The sequence below is a fragment of the Monodelphis domestica genome, chromosome 4 (genome assembly GCF_027887165.1).
Source record: "Monodelphis domestica isolate mMonDom1 chromosome 4, mMonDom1.pri, whole genome shotgun sequence".
Classification (NCBI taxonomy): Eukaryota; Metazoa; Chordata; class Mammalia; order Didelphimorphia; family Didelphidae; genus Monodelphis; species Monodelphis domestica.
This window is the reverse complement of record NC_077230.1, coordinates 16,786,872-16,807,473: the sequence shown is the minus strand read 5'-3', so window position 1 is coordinate 16,807,473 and position 20,602 is coordinate 16,786,872. Positions and strand designations below refer to the sequence as shown.

General features: G+C 35.3%; 1 protein-coding gene across 1 annotated transcript in view; it reads right to left on the bottom strand.

The window, feature by feature from the left end:
- The window catches only part of DIPK2B (divergent protein kinase domain 2B), a 96,036-nt gene that overhangs the window by 53,980 nt on the left and 21,454 nt on the right, over positions 1-20,602 (bottom strand). Inside the window, exon 2 of the mRNA XM_007493300.3 lies at positions 2,437-2,623. Coding sequence (XP_007493362.2) covers positions 2,437-2,623 — 187 coding nt within the window. The remainder of the gene's footprint in view (positions 1-2,436; positions 2,624-20,602) is intronic.

The following is a 20,602-nucleotide window of genomic DNA, read 5'->3' as shown; positions in this document are numbered from 1 at the left end:
CATGAATGGTCCTGGTTCTCGAAATGTTGTTGGGTAACATATTGCTGTTTAGTCTTTTCAGTAATGACACTTGGGGTTTTCTTGGCAAAGATACTGGCATGCTTTGCCATTTCCTTCTCCAGTTCATTTTACAGAGGAGGAAAATGAGGCAAACAGGGTTGGATGACTTACCGAGAGTCACACAGTTAGTAAGCATCTGAGGCCAGCTTTGAATTCAGGAAGATGAGTCTTCCGGACTTCAGATCTAGCATTCTATCCACTGCACCCCTAACTGCCCTGGATAACAAGGGTTGACACTAAAATCCTTTCATCCCAAATACACCTGTTCAAGGATTTCCTGGAGCTATTTTGAACTAACTAAGGAAAAGACTATTGTGAAATTTTGGTGTTATCATTTATACTTGAGAAATTCATAATATTCTAATTTAATTCATAGCATTGATTTCTTATTTTATTATCTGACTATTTACTGATTGATTGTCTAGATGTAAAGAGGTGATGGGTAAAATGTTAATAATCCAGATAAAGTGAAATGTATCTCCAATAACCCCCATGTCCAGCTAGTTGTTTCATGTTTATTGATACGCCTCTGCCTCTGATGCATTCATATTATATATGTTAAATTTGGATAGATTTTGTCAGCTTCTGTGAACATGTAAGATAAGACAGAATCACAAAGGTCAGATCTGGAAGAGAACTGAGAATTCTCACTTTAGAGATGAAATCCAGAGAAGTACCTTGTATTTTACTATTTGTGTATGTGTGTGTGTTCAGACATATACATATTTATTAATTTCATAATTATGCTACTTATATTTTATAGGCTGTCTGCCATTAGGATGTCACTGTGAATTATAATCTTTCTTCTTTATAGTTGTATATTCAGTGACTAACACAATTTTTTGTACACAGAAGTTACTTTATAAATGCTTGTCAAGGGGCAGCTGGGTAGCTCAGTGGAATGAGAACCAGGCTTAGAGATGGGAGGTCCTAGGTTCAAATCTGACCTCAGATACTTCCTAGCTGTGTGACCCTGGGCAAGTCACTTGACCCCCATTGCCTAGCCCTTACCACTCTTCTGCCTTGGAGCCAATACACAGTATTGACTCCAAGATGGAAGGGAAGGGTTTATTAAAAAAAAAAATGCTTGTCAATGATGAATCCAGACCCTCTGATCCCAAATTCAGGGCTCATTATACTCCATATTTACATAAAGAGCTTCCTTTTAAAATAATCAATTGATAAAAATCTATATTTATTAAGTATGTAGTATGTACAGGTATTATGCTAAGTTTTGGAGGTAAAAAGAACATCTAGCAATTTGTCATTTATTCCCAATGGGCACCAAACGCCTTCTAAAAACTTTTTCTAAAAACTTGTCAGAGATAGACTCAGGCAGGCTGTTGTTAATTTGTCTTTGTACATTTTAATTACAGACATGTAGAAATTGACCTTTGAAGAAAACTTAAACCTCCTTAAGGGGAAACCAGCTGTAGGTCTATATTTTTGTCCAGTATCAACGAGAGTAGGCCAGCCATGATTGTAGAAAAAGGAGAGAAGAAAAGGGAGAACTTTCACTCAAGAGTTTGTGAAGACTTTAGGTCATTTACCTGGGGAAGAAATTGAACCACAAACTTCAGGGACCCTAAGGGCTGAAGAACACTTTCTGATGTTACACCCTTCCTGGAAGAACCGATCTCTGTCTCTGTCTCTGTCTCTGTCTCTGTCTCTGTCTCTGTCTCTGTCTCTCTGTCTCTGTCTCTGTCTCTGTCTCTGTCTCTGTCTCTCTGTCTCTGTCTCTGTCTCTGTCTCTGTCTCTCCTCTGCCTGTCCCTCTCTATCTCATACCCTCCGTCTTAGAATCAATATGGTTCCAAGGCAGAAGTGCGGTGAGGGCTAGCAATTAGGGACTCTCCTGGGACTTGCCAAATGTCACCCAACAAGGAGGTATCTGAGGTCATTTGTGAACCCAGGGCCTGACTGTCCACTCAGCCCCCTAGATGTCCCATTTTTTGTGTGTTCTTTGAGAGCCCATGTTTTTCCCTCAGTGGGTGCTCTCTGTAGAAGAGACAGCATCGACTTAGAGCTCCCTGTGATGGGCCACATTTCCAAAGAGAAAACTTAGAAAATTAGCAAAGAATTCTGCTGTGCGCTTAGCTGCTCTATACAAATCAGCGCTATAACTGTGGCCGGCAGGCCTATTTATAGAAAGGAAACGTTTAAACCTCTGTTTACCCCTCACCCCCCACTTAAACGTCATATCGAGGGCTAAAATCCGGCTCTGCTCCTCGCGTTCTCCAAACCCTTGCTAGGAGGATTAGAAGGGATTAAAACGACTCTGGCCCGTCAATCCCACACTGCTTGTCTTTAGCAAAGGTCTTGGGAATAAGAGGGGTTTTGATTTTTTCTCTAACAATGATTTTACCGAGTTTCTGACCTGATTTCTTCCTTAAAGAACTTCTTACAAATTGAAGTCCCGATGCAGGCGTTGCATTTGTCAAGTCCGAGGAAAGTCCGGCCAAAGTTGTAGCTAGATTTGACCCGGGGCACCGACGACGGAGCAGTGAGACTTTCGGTGGAAGAGATGCAGCTCAGGGTCACCAGCTGTAGCAGGGTCAACCAGCCTAGGCAGGGAGAAGCCAAGGGACCGTGAATCACAGACTCCATCTACTGAGACTGGCGTCCCGCCTTTAGGTTGTCTACTGCTCACTGGGCTAGCGGAACCTTAGGGCAAAATGAAGAACTGGCCCAAAGTCACTGGGATGAAGGGGTTCGATGCCATCCCAAGCCTACGGATAAAAGTCTAAGTTTGGGGCCTGGGTGGGAAGGAGCTTGGTTCTCAAGGGGTTGGGCTGGAGGACTGGGGAGGAGGTGAGGAAATACATGGAGGATGCTGATAACGCAGGTTTCCATAGTTACTTTTTCCTCTGCTTGGTGCAGCTGCTTTGAGCTCTGCTGACCCTCCCCTCCACAAACTTGGGAAACACAATGGTCAGGGCTCATCCACCGACTGAAGAGAAATTGCAGGATATCCTGGCGGAGCAGGAAGAATGCATTCAGGTCTTGTGACCCTCTGAGCTCTCCAGGAGAGAGCTCCATTTCCGGGAGGATATTTCAAAATGATTTAAAGAATCCTAGATTTAACCATGGGGTTGTCAGGATCAGAAGGATTTTTCAGGGAAAAAATATCACATGTAGTTGTTTAGCATGTGCACTGGACTTGAAGTCATTAAGGTATGGGTTCAAACTCTACTCCTGGCCAAGCTACTTAACCTGTTTGAGCCTAGTAATTGTCCTTATTTAGAAAAAAAGGATCCTAATAGCACCCACCTCACAACACCATTGAGAGTCTTAAATGAGAAAAAGCATAACTTTGCAAACATTAAGGCATGAAATGGGAGCTATTATTGTTGTATTATTATTATTATTATTACTGAAAAATTATTCCTCTCTTCTTTGATGTTCAGGTAGAAATTATCCTGGGATAAGTTGCAATTCCACCTTTATTCTTTAATATTTTGTGCTCTTGGATCTATTGTATGTGTGGATGAAATAACTATTCTTTATAGTTTAGTAAAGCACAAGGTAGGGGATTAATCTTCCATAGGCTTTTGAAAGGGATCCTAAGTATAGACAAGATGACAGGGATAATATGTATTTCACCCTGTTTCATATGCCTTTAATTTCTATTACCACATTTTTATATATCGAAAGTTTTCAGTTCCATGTAGATTGGAGATTATAAATATTTGGTATGGCAGCATCTCTTTAAAATGTCTTTTTGCTAGAGGAAGAGCTAAAAGCCTTCTGAATGGAACCACTGAAGAACACAAATATTTTTCAGCTTCAGGTGAACATTTACAAAACAATTGTCAATGGAGACCTCAGAGAAGATGCAATAAATCTAAAAAGACAAAAATACTAAACACATTCTTTTCAGACCATGCCACAAATAAAAAATAACTTTTAAAAGAAACAATACCTAAATGGAACTAAGGAGATAATATTTATAAAAAGTGCTCAGTACAGTGCCTGGTACACAGTAGGCTCCATTTTAATGCTTATTATCTCTTCTTCCTCACTCTAAATTATTTTTCAATGATAAGGCATTATTTTTTTCCTGTCTCATCTTTTCTGCCCCACTAAAAGAAAACCAAGTTAAATCCTTTTAACAAATATGTATATTTAAGGGGAAAAACATTATGGCCATGCCCCAAAATTTGTTTCCTTCTACACATTAGTCTTTTATATAACTGTCTGGAGAGGGTTAGCATTTTTCATCAGAAGCTCTCTGGAGTCCTGGTTGAACATTTCATTGATCAGAGTTTTAAGTCATTCAAAATTATTCATTTTACAGTGCTGATATAACATAAATTATTATCTTTATTCTGCTGACTTTATTCTTCATCAGTTTGTATGTTTAACCAGATCTTTTTTGAACAGTTTCTTTCAGAATCAGTTCTTATAGCAAAATACTCCTTTGTATTCACATACCATAATTTGTTCAGTCATTTCCCAATTGATGGACCCTCCATCCTTAGTTTACAGTTCTTTGCCACTACAAAAACATCTGCTATAAATATTTGTAAACATATAGGAGCTTTTCTTTTTCTGTAATTTCTTTGGGGTATGAGCATACTAGGGAGTTAACAGTTTCCCTTCTAATTTCAGACCACTAGGTTCATTTGCCTCTGTATTTTGTGTATCTATTCTCATTCATTGATTAACCCAGTACAAATTTGATTTGATGATCATTGCTTTGTAGCATAATTTCAAATCTGGTTCTGCTAGTGTCCTTTTCTGTCCACTTCATTTTTACAATTTCCCTTTAGATTCTTAACATGTTGTTTCTCCAGATAAATTGCATTATTCTTTTTTCTAGCTCTGTAAAGTAACTTTTTGGTAGTTTGATTGGTATGACATTGAGTAAGTAATGTATTCTAGGTAGCATTGTAATTTTTGTTATATTAGTTTGGTCTACTCATGAACACTAATGTCCCAATTATATTGATTTGTCTTTCTATCTGTAAACAGTGTTTGGTAATGTATGATTTATGTGGATTTATTTTATATCCTGCAACTTTGCTTAATTTATTGTTTTGATTAAATTCATTTGGCTCTCTATGATTCTCCAAGTACATAGGATTATAGAGTTTAGAAAAAAGATGTAAAAAATCCTCCATATTCACTAATAGTGAAAGAAATGGAAATAAAAAATATTCTGGTTTAATCTTATATTCTGCAAATTGGCAAAGACAAAAGTTGGATGATAGACACAATGCTGGTGGAGCTATGAGTCAGTTTCATAATTTTGAAAAGCAATTTGAAATTATGCAAACTAAGTGAGTAAAATATCCATTTCCTTTGGTTCTTCTACTGTTCTTATACCTTATTGATAAGAAGAAAGTCTCCAGTATACAGTGAAAGAGGAGCACTCTTTGCGATAGCTAAGAACTGGAAACAAAGTAGAGACTAATTGAGGAATAGATAGCAAATTATGGTATATGTAAAGAGTGAAATATTGTTGTGCTATAAGAAATGATGAACATGATGAATACAGAGAATCATGGAAAGAGCTTCATGAACCAATGCAGACTGAAGTAAGCAGAGCCAAAAACATATATACAAAATTATTTCATTAATGTAAATGGAAAGAACAATTAAAAATTAAAAATGAATGTTGCAAAATTAGAAAGAAGAAGCATGGCTCAAAAGAAGAGATCTGAGAAGAGTCTTTTCCATTGTTCTGATTCGTGGCAGAGATGGGAAATCGATAAGGTTGGTATATATTTTCAGACTTTTAAAAAAATTGATAAATTTTTCTAATTTTTCTTTTTCTGTTTCTTTTTCTTTAAAGGCATCATTTGTTAAGTGGGATATCTCTCTAGAAGGAAAAAGAATATTGGGGAAAACTTTGGTATTTAAAAGAAAGACAATGAAATTAATTTTTTAAAAAAAGTTTACATTTCCTCACCTTTTTTGGTTATATTATTTCTGTGGTCTCTTTATGATTGCTATAACTAGCATTGCTGGCCCTCTACCTGATGGTGGTGGGTGACAACAGATAACAATGTTTTATTCCAATTTTGTTAAGAAGGACTCTAATTTATCCTCATTTTACATAATGCTGGCTCTTAGTTTTATATAGATATTATTTCCCATGTTAAGGATAGGACTGTTTGTTCCTGTTTTCTAGTATCTTTAAAAGAAAGTAATTTGTAGTTGTCAGAAACTTTTCCTTCATCCAGTGATACAATATAATTTTTGTTCTTATTAATATGAACAGTTATGTTTATAGAAGCAGCTAGGGGGCAGGGGATAGAGTATTAGATGTGGAGTCAGGAATACCTGAGTTCAAATTTGGCTGTAGGCTAGATTTGGGGTGTGTAATGCTGGGCAGATCACTTGATCACAGTGGGCTTCAGTTTGCTCCTCTGTAGAATGGAGATAATAAAAAGTACCTACCTTTCAGGGGTTGCTGTGAAGGTCAATGAAATAATATTTGTAAAGCCCTTTGCCAGTCTTAAGGTACTATATAAATGCTATCATCATCTTTGTCATCATCACCATCATCATTTTCTTATTGTTAAAGCAAACACGCAATCTAAGTGTAAATTCAACCTAATTATAGTGTATAGTCTTTGTTAATATTTTATTTAAAAATTTTGCCTCAATTTCTTTATGGTTATTGATGTATGGTTTTCTTTCTCTATTTTGACTCTTTTGATTTAAATGTCAAAACTTTATTTGTATCATAGAATGAATTTATAGAATACTTTCTTTTCTTTACATAATATCATAATTAATTCTTCTTTGGATAACTAGGTGGGTCAGTGGATAGAGCACTGGGCCTGGAGTTAGGAAGACTCATCTTCCTGAGTTCAAATGTGTCGAAGAAGGAAATGGTAAACCACTCCAGTATCTTTTCCAAGAAGACCCCAAATGGGGTCAAGAAGAGTCAGATACAACTGAAACAACTTAAAAACAATAACAAAATCATTCTTGGAAATTTTAAAATAGAATTCAGTTTCCAATACATTTAGTCTTAGATTTTTTTTCCCTTTGGGAGATCACCTTTGGCTTGTTCAATTTCTTTTTCTGAAATTGGGTTGTGAGAGTTCTCTAATTTCTTGTTCTATTAATCTGGATGTATTATATTTTTGTAAATACTCATCTCTTTCATCTAAGTTCTTGGCTTTATTGGAATATAATTGAGCAAAATAATTTCTAATACTATCCCTTCTTTATTTAGTATGATTTCTCCTTTTCCATTTTTGATACTGTTAATTTGTTTTCTTTCTTTTAAAATTATCTTATAGTTTATTAACTTTATTGTTTCCCCAAATATTTAGATTCTAGATTATTTATTAATTATTTTTCTTTAAATTTTGTAACTTCATTTTCAAGGATTTCTATTTTAATATTAAATTGAGGTGTTAATTTGTTGGTTCTCAATTTTTAGATGTATTCATTAACTAATAATTATGTTTTTTAATTAATGAAAGTATTTAGAGACTTAATTTTTTTTCCTAAGAACTACTTTGGCTTCATCAGAAAAAAATGTTTTTGCTATGTTGTCTTATTTTCATCATTACCTTTAATATAATGACTATTTATATGATTCTTTAAATATGACCCATCGGTTCTTTAGAGTTGTTATTTAGTCTAGTTAATTTTTAATATTTTCTTCAGTGATCTTTTATTTAATAAAATTTTTATTGCATTTTGGTCAGTAAAGGTCTTTTCAATATTCCTGTTCTTATGCATTTGATTGTCAAGTCTTTATACTGTTAAAAATGGTCAATATTTGTTTAAAGGAGCCATGTACAGCTTATATGCTTTATATATATGTGTGTGTGTGTACATATATATTCCTTTAACATCTTTATAACTTTTATATCTTCAATATCTTTAACATCTTTTTCAATTTTTGGTAGATTTGTTTAGCTCTTAAAGGGATAAGTTGAGGTCTCCCACTAGTATAGTTTTACTGTCTATTTCTCCTTGTAACTTAACCTGTAAGCACTTAGATAATATGCCATTTACTACATTTATATTAACTTAATTCATTGTCTAGGATAGCTGGGTAAAATGTAGTTTTACTGTTTAACTCTCAAGTCTATTTTTGCTGTTGTCTTATCTAAGATTATGATTATTGTTTATTTGAATTCAGTTGAGACATAGAACATTTTACATGAACCCCTTATTTTAACTCAGACTCTAATCTGCTTATTGTCTACTTTCCCTATATTTATTCCCTTCTATTCCCCTATTTAGTTGAATGCATTTCTACCCCAAAATCTTTGTGTGACCAATTCAGATGAAAATGAGTTTTTGGTATTGCTTCCTTCCACCATTGCTTTCTCATTTGTATAGATTTCTATTTGTGCATCCTAAATATGTGAAATAACTTCCCTCTACTCTTCCTCCATATTTTCCCTACTTCATTCTCTCCCACTTCATTTCTTTTATTTTTTTAAAACACCATCAAAACATTACAAAACTATCCCCAAATTCCCTGTCTCATTTTCATGCCAAACTGCCAATGAATTACTAGGAATTTTTTTATTGAACAAAAATTTAAGAATATCAAGAAAATTAGTAAAAAAAAAAGTGTGAAAGAAGCAGCGAAGTAATGCCAGATCTCAAACTAAACTACAAAACTGTAATCACCAAAATAAATTGGTACTAGGTAAGAAATAAGAGAGGTTTATTAATGGAACAGATCCAGTGGCAATATACAGAAGCAAATGCATATGGTAGCCTAGCGTTTGATAAATCCAAAGATCCAAGATATTATGACAAGAGTTCACTATTTGATAAATACAGCTGGGAAAACTGAAAAGTAGTTTGGCAGAAACTAGGCGTAGACCAATATTTTACACTATATACCAAGAGAAATTTAAAAGTAGTGCATCTAAGACATAAAAGATGATACAATAAGTAAATTAGTGGAGTAGGAAAGAAATTACCTATAAGATTTATAATGAGTACATGACTAAATAAATGATAAAGAGGTTCATGAGAGACAATAGATAATTTTGAAATTAAGAAATTATGGAGGGAAATCTTTGTAGCCAATTTCTCTGATAAATACCTCATTTCTAAAAAAAGGTAGAGAATTGAGTCAAACTTACAAGAATAATTCCTCAATTGATTAATGATCAAAGGATATGAAGAGGCAGTTTATAGAGGAAAAAATCAAAATGATCACTAACCATAAGAAAAAAAATTCTAAATTGCTAATAATTAGGGAAATGCAAATTAAAACAATTATGGATGATGGAAGGAAAGGAGAAATGAGATATCAATTTTTGGACATAACAAATGTCATTATTTGTGTCTCTTGGATAAGCATATTTTAAATAATTTATTGCATATTTATAACAAATCATATGTCTCACATTTTATATTACATATTATACTACATATATGAAAATAAATGGCAATAAAAACTCAATTCTGAGGTACTACTTCATATCTATCAGATTGGCAAAGATAACAAAAAAGGTTAATAAGTATTATTAGAAAGAATGTAGGAAAATAGCTAGACTATTGCATTTTGGGGGGAGTTGTGAACAAGTCCAACTATTCTGGAAAGCAATTTGGAACTAGGTCCAAAAGGTTGTTAAATTATACTCAACCTGGGGGCAGCTGGGTAGCTCAGTGAATTGAGAGCCAGGCCTAGAGATGGGAGGTCCTAGGTTCAAATCTGGCCTCAGCCACTTCCTAGCTGTGTGACCCTGGGCAAGTCACTTGACCCCAATTGCCTAGCCCTTACCACTCACAATACACAGTATTGACTCCAAGATGGAAGGTAAGGGTTTAAAAAAAATTATGCTCAACCTGAGCAAGAAATACTAGTACTGTGGTAATACCTCAAAGAGATAAAAGAAAGAGAAAAAGGAATCATATGTATATTTATTGTGGCTCTTTTTGTGATGGTAAAGAATTGGAAACTGGAAAGATATCTACCAATTGGGGAATGATTGAAGGAATGAAATGAATTTTTCCTTTTTTATAATCTTTGCTAATATGATGGGTTTGAGATGTTTTAATTTGAATTTCTTTAACTATTTATGATTAGAGTATTTTTAATATAAATATTGACAATGATTTCTTTCTGAAAAAAGTCTCTTCCTATCTTTTGACTGTTAATCAATTGGGGAATGATCCTTATACTTGTAAATATGTATCAGTTTTCCATCTATTTTAGAAATGGGACCTTTTTTATAAGAGAAACTTGATGCAAAGCCTGCCACCCAAACACCCCATTTCCTGCTTCAATTCTAATTTTAGCTACATTGAAAAAAATGGGAAAAAACTTTTAATTTTTATGTAGTCAAAATTGTACATTTTACCTCCTGTGAATCTCTTTTTCTTTTGTTTGATCACAAACAATTGCCTTATTCTGACAGGTATTTTTTTCCTCCCCCCCCCTTTTGCTTAATTTACTCTTTTTATAGTATATGAATGTGAGAGAATATTATTATACTGTGAGAAGTACTGAAGGAAATGGTTTCAAAAATACCTGGGAAGACTTGAATGAACTGACCCAAAGTGAAATGAGCAGAACCAGAAGAATAATCTACACAGTAAAGACAATCAATTTTGAAAAATTTAGTGACTAATCAAAATGAAGACCCATCAAACATCCAAAGATAAAGATAAAACATATTATCCACCTCCAGAGAGAGAACTGATGAATTCAAAGTGCAGCTTCTTTTTCTCTGTTTTCTTTTCTTTCTTTTATTTTATATGACTACTGTGAAAATTTGTTTCAATAATTGTATATATTTATGATGGGTTTTGTTTTTTTGCCTTTTCTTTTCATGGAGGAAGGAGTAAAGGGAAGGAGAGAATTTGGAACTGAAAATAAAAATTAAAAATTCTCATGCTTCAAAAAATAATTTTAATAGTCTATGTGGCACAGTTCATAAACAGGTCTAGAAGTTAATGTTCTTTCTTACTTACAAATACATGATTATATAGTCTAACAGATGTATGTGTATATATGTATGTATATGCATTTATTCTACAATGTTAATATCTATTAACTTAGGTGCTTGCAAAAGGCTTTCCCCAGCCCAAAGTCAAAAAGGAAGAGAAAAAGGAAAAGAAAATCAAGCTCTCTTCTCAGAGGAAAAGCCTGATCCCTACAGAACAAGCAGAGCATATGGGGCTCTCCCCACAGGCTCATACTTAGTGATCAATGCAGATTACGCAAGGAAACAGTAGAAACTACATGTTACTGCAGGTTATAAAAATGTAGCATCTGCTACGTCTCTTCCCATCTTCAACTATCTCTCTGCCATGATGACTCTCTTCTCTCACTGGTGATTTCCTCCTGGGACCCTCTTTTTGGGGGAGGGTTCAGCTGGCCACTCTTCATTCCCATCCTACTCTGATTCTGACTTTTCAGATTGTCCTTTGGTGGGGTGAGGGTTTGGGTTAAACTTTTCAGCTTTCTTTTAGGTGTTGTCTTCCCCCTTTAGAGAGTAAGCTGCTTGAGAGTAGGGACCTTCTTTCTTCTTTCTTGTATTTATATCAGCACAGTTATAAACATTTAAGAAAGCTTGTTGACTTTTCTTTTCTTAGCAAGACATAATTTGGTGGCTAGAATGCGACATCAGAAACTCATTATCCTTAATAGACCAACCAATCATAAATACCAGTAGGTATACCTCAAAATTGTGGATTCGAAAATAAACTCTTCTGATCAGAAAATTACACTTGTCAAAACTGTTGCTCACATTTGGCCAAACCTAATATTGATTGATAAAGATTTAAGAATCCTATTTTGAATAGGTATCACTATTGCAAATGTGTATGATTTATAAGCTATGTGCAATGAAAAGCTTTTGAAATATAGAAACCTCGTATAGCAGAGGAAATCAAAACTACACCTATAATCCTTTGTCATGTCTAGTACCGAGAAGCTTTTGAGTGATCCTACACAAGATGAATTTTCATCCCAATATTATTATTCAGTTACAAAAAGCAGTTATTTCATCTACCTGGGCAATAGTCCACAGAATATTAAGATAAATGGGATGAACAATAATAGCTCTAACAATAAAAAGCTCTCAAAATTCAGTAACCCACTAAGAGAAATTAAAACTGTGTGAGAAAAGGATGAGGTTCCTATTTCCTATTTGCTACTTTAGAAGATGTCATCAGTGAGTCTCTAAGTTTAGATAAACTGTTATTCCTGTACTTTCATTTAATTATAAAAGATAATTATTTTATCCCCAGCAAAATAGTTTGCTGAACATAAGTAAATAAATAAAATAGAAATAAAGATAATAGAAATAAATAAAAAAGAAATAAAAAAATAAAAATCCTTCTCTGGTTTAATCTCTCAACATGTACTCACAGTCATAGGTTGGGTTCCTAGTGGATGGGGGCTGCTCCCAGGTTCTAGGGACTCCATATCAGTGGGTTTGCATTTCTAAAACTATAGTTTAAAATGAACTTTTTTCTTGATAGTCATCCAGGAGATACAATTAACACAAAGTAAAAGCATTTACTAAGATCATATAGTAAGAAAATTCATCCAGAGGAACAAAATGCCCAGAATATTGAGGAAATCAATGAAAAAAAAATCCCATAAAGTAAGGGGTTCTAGCAGTACCGGATCTCAATGTATAATGCAAAGCTGTAGTGAACAAAACAATTTGGTTTTGGCTAAAGAATAGACTGATTGATTAATCAATGGAATAGGTTAGGCATACAATTTACAGAAGCAAAATGAACAGAGTAACCTAATATTTGGTAAACTCAAAGATTCTAGCTGTAGGTTGAAGAACTCATTGTATAACAAAACCTGCTAGGAAATATAGGCACTAGGCATAAACCAACACTGCATACCATATACTAAGATAAACTCAAAATGGGAGCATGAGTTGGATATGAAAGCTGATATGTGACAATTAAAAATTCTAAGAGACAGGGCTCTGAGTAAGCAGATCAATTTATTGATCAGTCGAGCAATAATCAATAAATTAATTGGACAGTGATCCCTCTCAGTGATCAAAGACAAAGCCATTCAGCATCTTGAGCTGTTAAATATAATTTTGGAGGCTCATTATTCAGCCTTCCCCAAGACATCTCTAATTGGTAGAAACCCAATAAAGAGTTGGCTTAATCATTTTTCAATTCCCTCCTTGATCACAGGATTCCAATATCTAGATGAAGAAATTAGGTTAAGCCTGATTAAGCGTGACCTTCTCTATCCTTCCCCCTGGGAGGCTCAAGGAAGTTCCCTGGACATATTTAGCTGGAACTAGTTTGGGATAAGATAGGGCCCACAATCTTAATCTCACACACTCCAATTTTAGAAGATGCTTTAGGGGGAAAATGAGAGCATTCCTAGGATTGTCAGGAATGAAGACCCGAGGAAAGAGATTTGAAAAACATACCGGTCCTCTTAGAAATAATGATAAGTACAGAATATTGTCTAGAAATAAAAATAATCCAGCATTAGGAATAAATATTCTCAGATATAATAAGCAAATCAATGGAGCATGGTAGAAACTACTTGTCAGATCTATGGATAAAGGAAGAGTCCATGATTAAATAAGAGATAGACAGGATCACAGTAAGTATGAATAATTTTGATTACATAAAATTAAAGCTTTTACAGAAACAAAATCAATGTAGTTAAAATTAGAAGAAAAATAGGGCACTTGGAAAAATTTTGCATAAAATTCTTCTGATTAAGGTCTTCTCTCTCAAATATATAGGGAACTGAGGCAAATTTACAAAAAATAAACTTATTCCCAACTTGATAAATGATCCAGGAACCTGAATAGATAATTTTCAGAGAAAGAAATCAAAACTCTCAATAGTCACAAGAAGACAAGTGCTGTAAGTCATTAGTTAGAGAAACTTAAATTAAATTAAAACAACTCTGAGGTACCACCTCATACACATCAGGTTGTCCAAGAGAACAAAAAAGAAAATAAGTGATGCTAGAGGGGATATGGGTAAACAGGTACACAATTGCACTATTTGGTGGAGCTATGAACTAGTTCTGAAACCAATCCTTCTGGATAACAGTTTGGAACTGATGAAAAGGCTATTAAACCATGTACATCCTTTGACCCAGCAATACCATTACTAATTCTAAAACTCATGGGGATAAAAAATAAAATAGGAAAAGAACCTATGTGGGCAAAAATACTTATGGCAGCTCTTTTTGTGTTGGCAAAGAATTGGAGTTGGAAGCGATAACTATCAAATGTGTGGTATATGAATGTGATGGAATACTATTATGCTATAAGAAATGATGATGGGGATGGTTTCAGAATAACCTGGAAAGATCTACATGAACTGATACAAAGAGAAGAGAGCAGGACTAGAACTTTTACATAGAAGAGCAATATAAAAATTAGAAATTAAAGACAATCAGCTGTGAAAATTTTAGTAACTGTGATCAATACAATAACCCACCACAACTTCAAGCAATAGAAACCAATAGAAGATTGAAGTATATATATATATATATGCATATATATATATATATATATATATATATTTATCCCTCTTCCTTTCTTTTTCTCAATTCTATTATCTTCTTCCCCTGGAATATGGCTAATGTGAAAATTTGTTTTCTTTGTATTTGTAATGGGTTTTATATTTCTTGCCTTCTCAACTGTTGGGGGGTAGGCATAGGGGAAAAAGATAAATTGGAACTTAAAATCATATAAAATTGAATAATAAAAAAGAAAAGTTCCTGAATGTTTTCAAGCTGATATTTCTTTCAGTGGGGAATCAATGGATTCTTTTTATTTTCACTTTGTACTCTGGTTCTGACAGATCTGGGCACTTTTATTTTTGGATCTCTTGAAATATGTTGTCCAGGTTGTTTGCTTTTTCATGGTTTGCAGAATGTCTGATGATTTAAAATTTTTCTCTCCACCTGTTTTCCAGATCAGTTTTTAAAATAGTAGATAATGCACATATTCTTCTAATTTTCAGCCTTTTGATTTAGTTATATTTCTTATTTTCTCATGGAATCATTGAGCTTTGTTCCATTCTATTTTCCTGCATATTTATCTAGGTAAGATTTTTATTTGTAAGTTATTTATTTTCCTCCCATTTCACCCTCCAAAGACAACTACTTTAATTTTTAAATTATTGTTTCATTTCTTCCATTCACTTTTAGAATCCTTGTGTCCAAGTCATTCTTTTCTCAGAGGTTTTATTTAGATATTCATTGTGGGTTTATTTTCCTCTTCTGGGTTTACTGCTGGTTTTCTCCTAACCCAATAGATTTGTTAATTATATTTGGAATTTTCATTTGTATACTCATGTTTCTCCCTTAAATTCCATCATTGAGTCTTTGTGATAGTGCCAGACATTGTCCCACTCCATCACTCTTAGATGAATTGTTGTTCAGTCATTTCAGTTGTGTCTAACTCTTCATGACCCCATTTGGGGTTTTCTAGGCAAAGATCTTGAAACGATTTGCCATTTCCTTCTCTAGCTTATTTTACAGATGAGGAAATGGAGGCAAACAGGGGTAAGTGACTTAGCCAGGGTCACAAAGCTAGTAATTATTTGAGGCCAGATTTGAACTCAGGTTTTTCTGACTCCAGGCTTGGTGCTCTATACACTGGCCCATCTAGCTTTCTCTTGGATGAGGTAAACATCCTCTTTTTGCTCCTGTCCTCCCTAAAATCTTTTGCATGTTGCACGTTGCATGGAGTGGCTAGAATTAGGGCATTTACCAGTTCTTGGTTATTCCCTCTTACTTCTGGTGGGCCAAAGAGGTGACCAGTCTGGCCATGACTGTCTGATCCTCTTTGTGTAATCTCCAAGTGATAGTTGTAGTAGCCCTATCTCCTTCTGTGGCTCTTATAGGAATGATGTCTTTAAGCTTCTTGGAGTGTTTCTGTTATTTGTGGACTGTCTGCTATGATCACAGTAATAGGCAACTAGGTAGTATTTATTGATTATATGCTGGGTCTGGAATCAGGAAGATGAGTTTGAATATTATTTGTCTCAGATAATTAACTAGCTGTGTGATCCTGGGCAAGTCACTTAACCCTGTTTGCCTCAGTTTCCTCTTCTATAAAAATAGCTGGAGAAGGAAATAGCAAACCTCTCTAGTCCAGCAACCAACCAAGAAAACTCCAAATGAGGACACAAAGAGTCAAATGTGACTGAAATGACTGAATAACAAAAACAATAATAAGTCAGTATTGTAATGGTGGGATTGGCCTAGGGGACCTCAAAATGTTAGGAACAGGAAACCAGCTGTTGGAGGGGGCCGATTTATGTGTAGCCACTTCTTCTTTCCCCATTAAGCTTAATGGAGTCTGGAACTGACCAAGAGTGAGTCAACCCCTCCCAACTTTCTTCTGTATGAACTTTGACAATCTTCCCTCCTATTACAAACTTCAGAAACAGTCTTTTTTTACTAAATGGCTAATTTATTTCTTGGGAAAGAAAAACAAAAGGGGAAAAGGTAGGACAGAGGGACTGGGGAGACCCTACCCCTATCTTTTCTATACCTATATTTGATGGGAGTTTAAACTGTCTTTCAAGGGTGAAATGATGATTCAGGATGATCTTCAATAACAAAGCAGAAACACTTCTTCAGCACAGCCAGGTAGGAAAAAGGTATATGGGAAACCAACTCTGCTCCTTAACTCTGGTCAGAGTCTCTGGTGAGAGAGAGTCAGTGAGAGAAGAGAGAGAGTGATCAGACCCCCTTCTGGCCAACAGTTTTTCTCCTTGGAATCTTCTTTGGAATTCCATGGAATTCTCTTCCCCTGCTGGCTCATGACTGTTCCATCTGCTTCTCTTGGGTCCATTTTCATTGCCTTTCAGCGTTTACTCTGCTTTTTGCCATTCTTCCTTGATTACAGTATCAAAATATGTTTGGCTGTTTACCAGAGCTTCATCTACTTTCATCTCTTCCCACAGATACATCCTTCTTCCTACTCCAAGAATCTACTTACTCTACTAATCTTCCTGCTCCAAGAAGTGGTTTGGGGCTATTTACTGGTTGGAAGAACTTATTGATATTTTTCTTTCTCTCTCTCTCTCTCTCTCTCTCTCTCTCTCTCTCTCTCTCTCTCTCTCTCTCTCTCTCTCTCTCTCTTTTGTGATCATTGCTTTATCTCGTGCCCTTTCAGAGGCTTTTTGGGAGAGCTTCATTCCTCTAGGGTTTTTCACATCATCATCTTATCTGGAAGTCTCTACCTCCTCTTAAAGCCCAAATTCCCAAGCTGGATGATTTTTGGTTGGAACTGGCGTTCAGCTCCACTGGTCTAAACCATGAGAAAGTGCATTGTTTTCATTTTAGTTTTACAATCTTCTTTCTCATATTGTTTATTTAAAAATATATATCATATTGCTGGTTTTCTGCCTCTCATTCTTACAGTTTGCTAAATGTAGGGAGGAAAAACTTGTTTCCCTTTTCTTTAAAGTTTTGGTAGGAAAATCAAAAGCACATTGTTAGTATGTGTGTGTGTGTGTGTGTGTGTGTTGGCACTCGAGGCACTTAGGCATTTAAAGAAGTTCTATTTTAAAGGAAAAAGAAACATACAGAACTTTTCATCTCTAAACTTGAATCATGGGGAGTCTTGGTTTGGCCTTTGAAAACTTATACACAATGGGTTGCTGATGTCTTGTGGTTCTATCATAAATAGACTTTTAAACATGTTTTTCAAATTAGTAAATAGGGACCATGCTGTTTTTCCTTCTGCTTGCACATTATAGTTCATCTGCTGCATGTGATCCATACTGTAATATGAAATTTTGGAGCCACAGGCAGATTATGGGGTATTGGCAGAGATGATGAAAGAGAGGACTGAGGAGAGAAAGAATGCCTGAATCTTATATGAAAATGATTCATCCAATACAGAAAGCTCTCTATACAAAGAGGAACCTTCCAGTTTATGGACCAAGCTGATCTTGTCTGGATCTTTCCCATTTGATCACCTGATCCCTAGAAGGTGGTGAACTAGATTCGTATTTAGTAATTAAAGTCCAGTCATCTGCAGGTGCTTAACAGATCTACACACCAAGCAGTCATCCTATAAACATAGAATTTCTCCTATGTGCCAGATATTTGCTCAATAAACTTTAATGCCTCAAGGGAGTAAACCAAGAGGAAACTGGCCATCAGTTTAGTTGGTCACTTCAAATGAAATGATCTCTTAACTCCTGGAGATCAATATGATGGACTTTTGGAAAGGATGACCTATCTTCTTCTGAGCAACAACAGGGACAATAAAGCCAATATCAGTAGGCATTTGTGCTGACTTCATGGTGATAATGGTGACTTTGAGAAATATTAGGGATACAAAGGAAGATATAAAAAAATCTCCTGCCCTCAAGTAGGCTCTATATAAATGGGAAAACACTGTGTAAAAGATTTATATTTAAGATACATATAATCTAAATAGAAAGTAATCTTAGAGAGCAAGGGTATAGGGGAAACCAGAAAAGTCTCCCGAATAAGGTGAGGTTTCAAAAAAATTACAATACATTTTTATTTTCTCTCAAGACTAAACATCAATACAATTTTAAAAATATTTTTTTTCTCTAACTTTTTGCAATCCATGTTCTTTTTCTTGCTCTCCCTTTTTCCCTTCTCCAAGAAGGCAGGTAATATGATATAGGTGATACATGTGTTATCATATAATGCCTATTTCCATGTATGTCATGTTGTGAAAGAAGACACATATTGCTTACACTAGAGAAAAATTCATAGAGGAAATAAAGAATGGCATGTTTCAATTTGCTTTCAGACACAGTCTGTCCTTTTTATAGCAGTGGATAGCCCTTTTTTTTTTGTCATGAATCTCTTGCAGCTGTTCTGGATCCAAGGATCCTTTATTCATAGTAATTGTCATTCATATTGCTATTATTGTATATGATATTCTCCTGGTTCTACTTACTTCACTTTGCATCATGTCATATAAATCTTTCCAGGGTTGTTTTGTTTTTTTGTGATCATGATTGTTTGTCATTTCTTATGGCACGATAGTATTCTATTACAATCATATACTCCAACTTGTTCATTCCCTAATTGATGGATATCCCTTCAGTTTCCAATGTCCAGTGCTTTGGCACCACAAAAAGAGCAGCTATTAATGTTTTTGTACAAGTAGGTTCTTCCCCCTATCTTTAATTTCTGAGATCCAGACCGAGTACTGGTATTGATGGGTCAGAGGGTATACATAGTTTTATGGCTTCTTGGGCATGGTTCCAGATTCCTCTAGATGTATTGTAACAGTTGGCAGCTCTACCAGGAATCAGTTTTTCCACATCCCCTCAAAAATTTATCATTTTCCTAAGAAGGTGGGTTTTGAGCTGAATCTTGAAGAAAGCTAGAAAAGTCGAGCAGGGAAGGTGAGAGGGAGTGGCAATCCAGAAGGAAGGATAGCCAGTGAAAGATGGAGGGTTAGGTGTGGGAAAGGTCAGGGAAGTAAAGCATAGATGACCCTACCTAAGCCTAGGGTTATCCAGTGTCTGTTCCCATTAATTTACAAGGAACTCTACAGAAAAAGAATATTTGTTTGTTTGTTTGTTTTTTAGAAAACTACCTTAATAGAAGATCAACACACTTGCGGGTGGTCATGTGAAGGGTCTAACATGCAGGACGAGCCACCAATATCTCCTTGTGAGGTCATCCCATTTCTCTGCTTGGCTTAGTTCCCACTAGATATCAAATTTCTGCTGATGTTTTATGTCTGCTGTTTCTTGCTGGATGTCCTATCGTATTCTTTAGGTCCTCTTTTTCTTCTCAGTATTTTTCACTGTTTTATTCTCCTTCTCTGAGTACTGGACATGTGCACAGTTGCCAGCAAGACCACAAATAATATCAAAGAACCATTGTTATGGAAAGTTTGTTGCCAATTTGAGTTATGAATGTTCTAAAGTGAGGATCCTTCGGTTATTCAATATTCAATTCAAAATATTGTTTCCAAGATTTCCTGATGGGAACTTGTCAAGTCAAATGTGATGAACTTCTGTAAGATGACACGTCTTTCATGCTTAGGTATATGTCCATTAGATGATTCTACCCTACCCTTCTGGAACTATAAATTATAAAGTGCATAATTAAGAAAAATTATGATAAGCTCCATTCTGGGAAGTTTCAGGTGTGAATACATTGACTCAGAGATTCTTGGGAGTTCTGCGTCAAACAGAAGTCCAATTCCAAGAGCTTGGATTACTCAGTTGTAGAACTAGCACCAACTTGCAGCAATTTTCATTTCAAAAGAAGGATAACCTCTAAGAAGATTCAATGTCTTGGCTTGGAACCATCAAGGGGTAGCCCTGAGGGCTTGCCTATGCCCCAAGATTCACTTGTGGATTTAAAAGTTCTACCATTAGACAACCATTTGGGGCCAGTATAGGCTTTCGTGGGGCAGCTTAGGTGGTGCAGCAGCAGGCATAGAATCAGGAAGACCCACCTTCCCAAGTTCAAATCTGCCTCAGAAACTTACTTGCTATGTGACCCTTGGTGAGTCACTTAATCCTGTCAGCCTCAGTTTTCTCAATTTGTAAAATTAACTGGAGAAGGCAATGGCCAATTACTCCAGCATCTTTGCCAAGAAAAAGCCAAATGAAGTCACGAG